Source organism: Microcaecilia unicolor, chromosome 1 (assembly GCF_901765095.1).
Source record: "Microcaecilia unicolor chromosome 1, aMicUni1.1, whole genome shotgun sequence".
NCBI classification, from domain to species: domain Eukaryota; kingdom Metazoa; phylum Chordata; class Amphibia; order Gymnophiona; family Siphonopidae; genus Microcaecilia; species Microcaecilia unicolor.
In genome coordinates, this window is record NC_044031.1 from 614,908,050 (window position 1) to 614,919,406 (window position 11,357).

Genomic DNA, 11,357 nt, shown 5'->3' on the forward strand with positions numbered 1-11,357 from the left:
TTCAAACCAACCCCCCTCCCTCCCCCCACAGTAACATTAAGTAGTGGGGTGTCCACTTAAATGCACAGGAAGAAAGCTCTATGAACCCTGACTAGCTAGACTGAAATTCCCAAACTCTATCTGACACTGCAGTGACCTGATAAAAAGAGAACAATGCCAAAGCCAGGCACAGATATCTTCATCAGGAAAAGCAAACAGTTTGGGAGAGGGGGAATTTTGATTTCAAGCACTCAGTAGCCACAAATTACAACTCCCTGGTTTTCTCTCTGGGTTCTTTTATCTTGACAAAACCCAAACAGCCACTCTGCTGCTTAACCTAATGCAAAGAAAAAGTCACAATTAAATGCAGAGAGGTCAGTCTCCATGTACATATGGCAAAGAAAACCGTAAAAACACCAAGACCTTGAGGTATACATTCTAAACAGGTTTATTTCGGTTTGTAGCAAATGAAAAGCTTTTCAACGAATTTGCACTGATGTCAAAGAAAGAAAACAGTTCATAAAAATCCAGATGAAAATGAAACCTCCAATTCTGTTTACGCTCTTTTTTTTTTTTTTGTGAGATTGCAACAGCCATGCGGCTCAAGAACAGTTTATACAAAAAGAAAAGAAAAACTTGATTGTATTTAAGCTAAATGAGTTATACAGACGCAGCCTTTCAGAAACAAAAAATTGCCATAGCAAGTTGTTAAAGAGCCATAGAGAAGTACTTGACTGTATATGCATCAGAGTTCAAAACCCACAAAAGTTGCAGGGGCCTTGTCTTAATTTCTCTACGATTGAAAAAGATGCAGTCAATTCTAGAAGGTCTCCTGTACTTTCACACAAAAGCATAGTTTTCTTTTGTTATGGTTGTTTGTTCTTATGTTTCCAGGTTTAAATAGTAATTGTTTCCCAGGGTTACTGATAAAATGGTTTTTGTGCATAGAGAAATAGCCGCCCATTCAGTCCAGTTCATATATTACTATAGTGCTTCCCAGGTTACCTTTGAACCTGTAATCAGTCGCCCTGTTATTATTAACAAAGGTCATTTATTTTTAAATCTCTATAAAACAGTCATAAGTACCCAATGTATCCCCTTATATAGTGCATGAAGCTTGTTTTTTTTTAAACTCAGCATCACCCTTTAAATGATTTTTGCTTATATTCATTTGCATGCTTTTACATACAAACATTTCATTAAGACTTTTCTCGCTTAATTTAAAAATCACAAAGCAAAACAGAAGATCAAAGGGGAAAATGGGAAGGGGGGGGGGAATAAACTTTAAATTTTTACAGCCTGTACAAGTGAACGCTTTTAAATAAATGTATATCTGGCTCAGGTTTCCTTAAAATAATATAATATACAAAGAAAAAAATATATATAGCTATTTAAAGCAAAAGAAAACAACCCACTCATCCCTTTTGATGCTGAAGTCACGATGGATGTTTTGTTTATAGGTTGTTCAGTCTCTTTAATTTTTTTTTGTCGCCCGCACAGTTCCAACAAAATAGTTCGATCCATTCCTGATTATTCTTTAGGATTACATCTATAGTCGCTTCCTGTGTTTTTCTGTGTCTGTCCAAAAGATGTCAAAGTGCTGAAACAAAACAGAGGAAGAAATTTCTAAAGACAAACAAAAAAAAAACAAAACAAAAGTGGAAGACAGCAAGTTCATGCTGCCATAGTTCATGTGCTGCGGCCGGGGAGGGAGAAGCGCAATACTGAGGTACCGTACATGTCCCGCATGCAGGGTTAGGAAGAAATCCGCTTACTGTCACTGGAAGCCGCGCCGTCCCAGATCACCAGCTTGTCACTTGGCAAAAGGGTCCGGGAAGGAACAAACGAAGGTAGACTCTTGAGTTCTAGTATTGCTCGATTGTAAATAAATATTGTTCTTTTTCTGCATCGCTTAAGACTTTGGGAGTTTCTGGCTCACATATATACATATACACAGGTGCAGCTCCTCTGTCTCTGTCCAGTCTCTATTTACAGGTGTCCGGGCGGGAGATCGGGCGATGCTCAAAGGAAGAACTCGGGCGCGGCGCCCGGAGGCTTGGCGGCGGAGGGCGAGGCGGCCGGGTAGCCGGCTCCGCGGCCGGCTAGTTTCTCGTACTTCTCCTTGTAGGCGTCGCGCTCCTTAGCCAGCCGGGCCACCTCCTGCTTCAGCTGCTCCACCTGGCCCTGCAGCTGGCACTTCTCACTCTCCAGGATGTGCCGCTGCTGCACCCGCTTGTAGCGGCAGGACTGCGCGTAGCCGCGGTTCTTCAGGGTGCGCCGCTTCTGCTTGAGCCGGATCACCTCCTCCTTGCTGAAACCCCGCAGCTGCCGGTTCAGCTCCCGCACCGACATGCCCACCAGCTGCTCGTCCGAGAAGCGCTCCTCCAGCCGCAGGTGGTGGTGGTGCACGTGGTGGTGGTGGTGGTGCACCTGGTGGTGGTGGTGGGCACCGGCCCCAGAGGAAGGGGGAACCTCGTCGGACGCGTACTGCTGGCCCCGGAACGCGCCCTCGTAGCCGTGGTGGTGGTGATGGTGGTGCGGGTGGTGGTGGTGCGGGTTGCCGATCAGCGCCTCCACCGCGTCCTCCGGGGTCAGGTTCAGCGCCTCGGGGTTCAGGTGGTGCTGGTAGCCCGACATCCAGTACAGCTCGTCCAGGGGAGGCTTGGGGCCCGCCGCCGGGTTGGGGTGCCCCGGGTTGGGGTTGCCACCCCCGCTGCCCGGGTGCACGCCGGGCTGAGCCGTGCCGGGGCTGGGGGCGCAGAAGGAGGGCGAGGAGGGCACGGAGGAGCAGGGGGTGCTGAGCGGGGTGGACGAGAGGGAGCCCGGGGGCAGGCGGTGGCAGAAGCGCTCCGCCTCGGGGGGCTCCTTCTTCACCTCGAACTTCATCAGGTCGAAGTCGTTCACGTACTCGATGGCCAGGGGGCTGTTGGGCAGCTCCGCGCTCATGGCCAGCTCGGAGGCCATCGCAGTCCGGGCTGGGGTGGGTGGGGTTGGGGCAGGGGTGCGGGGGACTCCAGCAGTGCAAAAAATGCAACAGAGAGAGAGTGGCACTGGCAAGAGATGGTGGCAGGTGCACCGCTGCCTCCTGATACAGTCCCGAGATGGGGGTCGTTGCCCCCTGCCCCCTCCGGTGGGAGTGGGAGGGGGGTCACTGGCTCAATCCGATCGCCCCCCAATGACACAGGCAGCCACAATAAAATAAATAAATAAATAAAACTTTAAAAGCGGACAAAAAGGGCACAAATCCAACAAATGAAGAAAAAGTTGCAAAAGGGAGCTAGGGAGAGCTGCGCTCCGCTCTCTGCACGGTCCGACAGTTCTGGGCAGTCCGGATCCCTTGCCCCGGATCGGAGTGGGGGAGTTGCTCGCTGCGCCCCCCGGCCCTGGCTCCGGTGCGCCCTCTCTGGCCCCCCGCGCTCCGCTCCCTCCTCCTCCTTCTGCAGCCGCGGTCACCTCTTCTCCCGGCCGCACGGGACACTCTGCCCTTTTACAGCCCCGGCCGCCCCGCCTCCCGGACCCGGCTCTCCACCAATCGAAGCCGGCCCTGGGCGGGCAGATTTGCATGTCCCCCTGGCAACCCTAGCCGGGAGCTGTCAATCCGCCGCGGGAACAGCTGGGCGGCCGAGGGGCCCTCTAGTGGCAGAGAGCTGCAGGTGCGGCGGAGCGCCGGCCGCTTTCCAGGACAAGGGTGGACTTGGAAAGCAGATGTTTCCCTTTCGCAGCCAAAGGAAACACTGGAGCACTGACATGAATTCCCAAGATGTTTCGTTTTACTGTTTGCGATTTTAGCCCTGACCACATGCAATTATCTCGAAAAAGCTCGAATTTGTTTCTAACTGCATGCAGAATGCTCTCACATAACATTTAGATTACTCTACCGAATTCTCCCACCAGCTAATGAGGTAATAGAGGGAACATTATCCTCCAGCGTGTTTCGGTAACACGACCCCCCCCCCCTCCCCTCCCCTCCCCTCCCCTCCCAGGCTCTAGTGAATACATTCCTCCCTCTGCCACCAGGGAGCTTTTGCAGAGCTGAAGTGAATCTGACTGCATCTGTCCCCCCAGTTTGATTGCATGCGCGTAAAGCCGGTAACTTACACGTGTACCGCAACCACACACAGTGCAAGTGATGCCTTTTCCTGGGCGTGCTCTTTACTCCCTCCCTGTGGCATTTTGCTCGTGTTTCAAGGTCCTCACACGCCATAAGATAACTTTTTTGCACGTGTTGCCGGGGTAAGACATAAAGTAGTTAAATAAAAGAGGAAAATTACAAAGAAGGGATAATTACTTACAGTAGCAACGCATTATTTCCAATTTAATCTATTTTAGTTACATCAGCACTTCTTTCTTTTGTTTTCGTGCATCAGGGATGGGGGTGTTTTTAAGGTGAAAAACCGAGATCCCCGTAAGGTTCAGCGGATGTTTTTTTTTTTAAATCTCTGCAAACGATCCTAAGGAAGAACACTAAAGAAAGGCGGAATATGAAGCTCTAACAAATATAAATTAGAGCTATTTGAAACTCCTTTCCATCTGAAACTGCCTCACTGCCTTTTGTTACTGTAAATGTCCCCTTGAAGGTGCAACCAACATCCACAACAACAAATCGAATATTTCCTGTCCCTAAAATCGAGCCGTTTAGGAAGTGGAAGACGACACACGGGTTAGGTTGCTATTTTTTTTTTTCTTTTTCAGTATAAGTTGAAAGACAGCCAGAAACCCTTTCAGGGATAACGATGACATGTTTCTTAGCCTGGAGGGTTCCAGATATCACCCCCCGCTCCCGTGACTGCTTAGATCTATTTGTCCTGACGCATTTTTAAAGCCCCACTGTGCCAAGGTGCTTGTTAGAAGGGTCTTTGTAAGGGGCATCTGCCATCAACTCCGTATTAACTGCTTGTTGTACGGATATAACACTAGGAATGGAAACCCGTATATTTCATAGTAACATAGTAAATGACGATAAAGACCTGTACGATCCATCCAGTCTGCCCAACAAGATAAACTCATTTTAAATGGTATGTGAAACTTTATATGTATACCCGAGTTTGATTTGTCCTTGCCTTTCTGAGGGCACAGACCGTAGAAGTCTGCCCAGTATTGTTCTTGTACTAAGTTCTGAAGCTAACATCGAAGCCCTATAAAATTTACACTTGAGCCCATCCCTATCTATTCAGTCACGATCAGGGCATAGACCATAGAAGCCTGGCCAGCTCCCGTTTTGTTTCCCAATTTCGGGCATCGCCACCCAATCTCCACTAAGATTCCAGGGAACCGTTCCTTCTAAACAGGATTCCTTTGTTCAGATTTTTTTCAGATTCTTTTTTTCTAAACTTGCTAATTTCATTGCTTTCATTTTAGAACCAGGGAATTCCCTAACCCCCTTCTTCAATTTAAGTGGCTAGAATGCATCTATTTTTCAGATTTCCTATTTTAACAGGTAGGCTGCCTCCTGTTCTAACCCTGGAATGACCTATCTAGTGCCCCCTCTGATTTATCCTCCTGACAGAAGTGAAAAGTCTTTTTCACAGCTGTCAGCCTGCCAGAAAACCTACCTGAGAATGTTCAAAGATTTCCCCTGCTCCCGAAGCTTTGAAAGCTGTTATACATTACAGCATTTACTGGTTCAGAGGGAGCAAAGCAGCACCAGATCCAGGACCCAAAGCCAGCATTAATGGGGCCCCCACCCGCACCCCAGTAATATTCAGATCCCTAGCCTGTGGGCTCTCCCCCCTCCCGGCTTTGGACAATTGAACTCTATAATCATCAATTCTGTAACAACGAATAATTGGACATTATGGCTTTGAATATAATTTACAGATAAAAATAGGCACTGATGGATCTTTGAGTGCCGCTGTCAGGACTTAAGTGTTTGCTTTGACAGCAGCTGCCTTTTGTTGCCCCTAAAAAGCTGCTGTAGGCAAGCGCCTAGTTATGCCTAATAGGTGGCCTGACCAGATTTCACTTTGCAGAAATACCAATTTTTCCTTGTTTCTTTGTGTCTGACCTTACCCTCAAGGGTCCTTACATAATCCACTTATTCTATTTCTTATATTTCTATAGGTGTTTACTTGACCATACTACTATCCTTAAACAACTTTCTTCCTTCACTTCATGCTTCACCTGTCAGTGCTGTATTCATGTCTGCATGGAGTTCTGATAAAGATCTGCTTGTCAGCTGTCCATTCCATAGTCATCCTTTAGATATAGGAATGTGACACCTACATGGGGTTCTGATGCACATCCCCTCTTCAGCTGTCCCCACTTCTTTGTACTTTGCATGTACGTGTGATTCCTGCATGGGGCTTTGGTAACTGCTCTTCAGCTGTCTCTGCTGTATTCATTCTTATGTATCAAGTGTGATGACTGCACGAGGCCCTAATCAAGATCCGCTCTTCAACTGACCATGCTGTGTTCATGCTTTAAGCCTATCAACGTTGCACCTTTATGCCGGGCCAGCTTCACCATTAGGCAAAGTAGGCAGTCGCCTAGGAGGTCAACTTCTTGGAGGCAGCAATGAGCACTCCCAGAAAAAAGCTGGAGTATGTTGTTCAGTTATGCTTTTTGTTTACAAGATTGTTCTGGAGGGCTGATTTTCAGATCATATAATTATTGAGTTTAATTGTCAAAATGTTGAGGGGGGATGAAAGTTAATTGGGTGAGGGCTCAAAGCTGAAGGTTTTCCTAGGGCACTAGGGGCCCTTATACAAAGCAATGGTAGGGCTACCACATGTGTAGCGTGTACCAAATTGACACTACCGTCTGGTTAGCATGCCCACCTGGCGGTCATTTTGAAGTTGGCATGCGCTGTATGAATACTATATTTGAGCCCTTACCGCTAGGTCAATGGGTGGCGGTTAGGGCTCAGGCAGTAAATAGCCATGGGCTACTTTTAATTTTAGCACACGGCCATTTACTGCCCCCATTTTAAAAAGCCCTTTTTCCCAGCCACAATAAAAAAAATGGCCCAGAGCATGCCAAAAATGCGTGCCCACAGTACTGCGGCTTAGGAAAAGGACCCCCAAATACCCTTTACACCGGTCCTGCCTACATGGAGCTCTGATGTACTTAGGCTCTGCCTGTATCAATGCCATACCTGAAGGGGACACTGACAAATATCTGCTCTTCAGCTGTCCTGTATTTAACCCTTTACCGTGATCAGTGTGACACCTGCAGGGAGCTCTGACAATCTGTTCCTCAGCTTTCTCTGCAGTATATTAATTCTTTCATTCCCCCTGGTAGGGCATGGAGGGAGGAGGAGGAGATGCTCAACGGCTCCCTCTAGTTTTCTACCTTCAAGTCCAGGGAATCATAAGGAATTTTCAATCCTTTTAAACAGTAAAGGGTGATTTTTTAAGGATGTGGCTTGTTTACCTTCTTAATAGATCTGGTTTGGGCTTTTAATTCTGATTACTGGCCCTGTCCTAATCCAGGTTCACAGCTAATTACAATTCATATATTTAGAAACTGCAAGTTATTTTGATTAGCTTTAAACATTTTCAGGCTAGATTTCCTAATGTGTCATACCGCATGCTAATGTTAATGCATATGATGAGCAAATAGGCTCCATGTCATAAAAATGTGACACAGGAAATATTGTGCATTACTGTGTGATAATACCGTGATGCCTTTACTAAATTTAGCCCTTCATTTTTTTTCCTGGCATGTTGCTATCTTAAATTTCTAAAGTATTTGTTTTTGTTTACTGTTTGTTTTGGGGAGTTCTTTTGCATTTCTATCCCTTTGATAATTTCTTTAAACAAATTTGAAAAATCATCTCCCGTTATATATTCAATTGCACTGGCTACCAATAGAGGTGAGGATTTTATTTAAAATGTACAAGTATTGCGTTCTTTTTAAGATTGTTCATTATATTGCACCTTTTTATATATAGAAGTACATAAGTACATAAGTATTGCCATACTGGGAAAGACCAAAGGTCCATCGACCCCAAAGGTCCATCGACCCCAGCATCCTGTTTCCAACAGTGGCCAATCCAGGTCACAAATACCCAGCAAGATCCCAAAAATGTACAAAACATTTTATACTGCTTATCCCAAAAAATAGTGGATTTCCCCCAAGTCCATTTAATAACGGTCTATGGACTTTTCCTTTAGGAAGCCGTCCAAACCTTTTTAAAACTCCGCTAAGCTAACTGCCTTTACCACATTCTCTGGCAACAAATTCCAGAGTTTAATTACACGTTGAGTGAAGAAACATTTTCTCCGATTCGTTTTACATTTACTACATTGTAGCTTCATCGCATGCCCCCTTGTCCTAGTATTTTTGGAAAGCGTGAACAGACGCTTCATATCTACCCGTTCAACTCCACTCATTATTTTATAGACCTCTATCATATATCTCCCCTCAGCCGCCTTTTCTCCAAGCTGAAGAGCCCTAGCCGCTTTAGCCTTTCCTCATAGGGAAGTCGTCCCATCCCCTTTATCATTTTCGTCGCCCTTCAATTTTTTTCATTTTTCATCTGTATAGGCAAGATAGTCTCTATGCAATAATTTGGGGGCTTAGTGTAGCCTTACACAGGTCTTCCCACACGCTAAGGCCATTTTTACTGCAGCAGTAAAATGGACGCATTTCCTTTTTTTTGTGTGCGTGTTAATGGCAATGCATTAAAGGGCCCTTTTACAAAGCAGCGGTAGGGCTACTGCGCATGCCCACCTGGCGGTAATGCTGAAATTGGCGCATGCTCTTTCTCACAGTAGAAAATCGTTTTCTGTTTTCTACTGCGGGGGCGTTTCCGGCAGTAATCGGCAGCACGGCCACATTGACATGGGCTGCATGAGCACAGCATGTGTAGCACATGAGTCCTTACTGCTAGGTCAGTGGGTGGTGGTAAGAGCTCAGGCAGTAAATAGCCATGGAGTGGAGGAGTGGCCTACTGGTTAGTGGTTAATGCAGTGGAACACTGAACATTGCTACTAGTTGAGATTCTACATGGAATGTTGCTATTATTGGTGATTCTACATGGAATGTTGCTGAGTGGAGGAGTGGCCTAGTGGTTAGAGCACGGGTCTTGCACTCCAGAGGTGGCCAGTTCAAATCCCACTGCTGCTTTGTGATCTTGGACAAATCACTTAACCCCTCCATTGCCTCAGGTACAAACTTAGATTGTGAGCCCTCCTGGGACAGAGAAACATCCAGAGTATCTGAATGTAACTCACCTTAAGCTACTACTGAAAAAAGGTGTGAGCAAAATCTAAATAAATAAATTATTTGAGATTCTGTTGCTACTATCTGAGAGTTTACATGGAATGTTAATGTTGCTTTGCTATTCCACTAGCAACATTCCCTGTAGAAGCCTGCCCTTGCAGATCGGCCACGCAGGACATCAGACTCACAGAAACAGAAGCCTGCGCGGCCGATCTGCAAGGGCAGGCTTCTACAGGGAATGTTGATAGTGGAGGATTAGCCTAGTGCTTAGTGCAGTGCACCTTGATCCTGGGGAACTGAGCTTGATTCCTTGTGACTCTGGGCAAGTCACTTAACCCTCTATTGCTCCAGGTACAAATAAGTACCTGTATATACTATGTAAAGTGCTTTGAATGTAGTTGCAAAAACCACAGAAAGGCAGCATATCAAGTCCCATTTCCCTTTCCCTATTTGAGATTCTATATGGAATGTTGCTATAGTGGAGGAGTGGCCTAGTGGTTAGAACACAGGTCTTGCAATCCAGAGGTGGCTGGTTCAAATCCCACTGCTGCTCCTTGTGATCTTGGGCAAGTCACTTAACCCTCCATTGCCTCAGGTACAAACTTAGATTGTGACCCTCCTGGGACAGAGAAATATCCAGAGTACCTGAATGTAACTCACCTTGGGCTACTACTGAAAAAGGTGTGAGCTTCCGGGTTAGAAGGAGGCAGCGTGTATGATTCGCTACCGCTGCTGCTGAGTGCTGAGACGGAGGGAGGTAAATCCTGCGATCATGGCGGCGGTGGGCAGCGTTTGGGAAGCGCTGCCGTGAGAGTGAGGGAGGCAGATGCGGGAACAGAGCTCAGCCTGCACTGTAAATTTTTTTGGGGGGGAGAAGAGGGCTCCGGGCGGGCAGGTGGAATCGCAGGACATGGTTGGGAGCGGGAGGGGCGAGAGGAGAATCGTTGATGGCTGGAGGGAGGGGACAGGGGAGAAAAGAGAATTGCTGGGTATGGTATAGATGGATAGAGGGGGGCAGGGGCAAGAACAGAATTGCTGGGTATGGCTGGATAGGGGCAGGGCAGAGAGGAGAATTGCTGGGTATGGTATAGATGGATAGAGGGGGGCAGGGGCAAGAACAGAATTGCTGGGTATGGCTGGATAGGGGCAGGGCAGAGAGGAGAATTGCTGGGTATGGATGAATGGAGGGGGGCAGGGGAGGGAAGAGAATTGCTGAGGATGGATGGATGGAGGGGACAAGGGGAGAGAGAAGAGAATTGCTGGGTATGGATGGATAGAGGGGGGCAGGGGAGAGAAAAGAATTGCTAGGTATGGATGGCTGGAGGGGAGAGGAGAGTTGCTGGACATGCGTGGATGGAGGGGAGGAAAGAGGAGATAGAAAGGTTGCTGGACATGGGTGTATGAAGGGGAGGGCAGGGGAGAGGAAGGTTGCTGGACATGGATGGAGGGAAGGACAGGGGAGAGGAGGGTTGCTGGACATGGATGGAAGAGAGGGAAGGGAGAGAGAAGAAATGTTGGACATGGATGGAGGGAATGGAAGAGTGAGGAAGGAGATGAGATGAGGGAAAAGGAAGAGAGGAGAAAAACTGCACATGGATGAAGAAAATAGGCAGAAGCTGGATCCACTGGACAGTCAAGTCTGCGGAGGACCCAGCTTTTACTTATGGATATAGAGCAAGAAATGAAGAAGAAAGGAGGAAAGTAAAGAAATAAATGGAAAGGAAGCCCTGGAAACGGAGTTAAGAGGACAGATAGCAGCAAAATCGGATACTGGGCCAGCATGATCAGAAAAACAGTCACCAGACAACAAAGGTAGAAAAAATCATTTTATTTTCATTATAGTGTTTGGAATATGTCCACTTTGAGAATCAGGTGCTCAACATTAAAAGTTTATATTTATTTACTTATTATGGCATTTTATCCCACATTAAACATGAATTAAATTGGAACCTGGGATCATTTAATTTTTTTTTTCCTAGAGAGAGTAATGCATTGCCTCCCCTCCCCCAGGTTCTCTCCCCGGCTATAGCCAGCTCTGCAATTTTGAGGGGAGGTGCAGAGGTGGACCGGGGAGAGAGCCTGTTGTTAAACATTTACCAGCACACCACTGTCTAGTGCCCACCCATCCAACCTGTTGGCCCACCCAAAAATTAACTTCTGGCTACGCCACTGGTGCACCTATATTTGCATCTCATTAGTGTTGAGCATGAGGG

The 11,357-nt window shown here is 46.9% G+C and overlaps 1 protein-coding gene across 1 annotated transcript; it reads right to left on the reverse strand.

Moving 5' to 3' along the window:
* Positions 1 to 223: 223 nt before the first annotated feature.
* MAFA (MAF bZIP transcription factor A) lies at positions 224 to 2,975 on the reverse strand. The gene is made up of 2 exons (XM_030219831.1): positions 1,755 to 2,975; positions 224 to 1,579 (listed from the first exon to the last, which is right to left on the reverse strand). Exon 1 carries the CDS (start codon positions 2,941 to 2,943, stop codon positions 2,002 to 2,004), a length of 942 nt encoding a protein of 313 aa, XP_030075691.1. The 5' UTR covers positions 2,944 to 2,975; the 3' UTR covers positions 224 to 1,579; positions 1,755 to 2,001.
* Between the last annotated feature and the right edge of the window lie 8,382 nt (positions 2,976 to 11,357).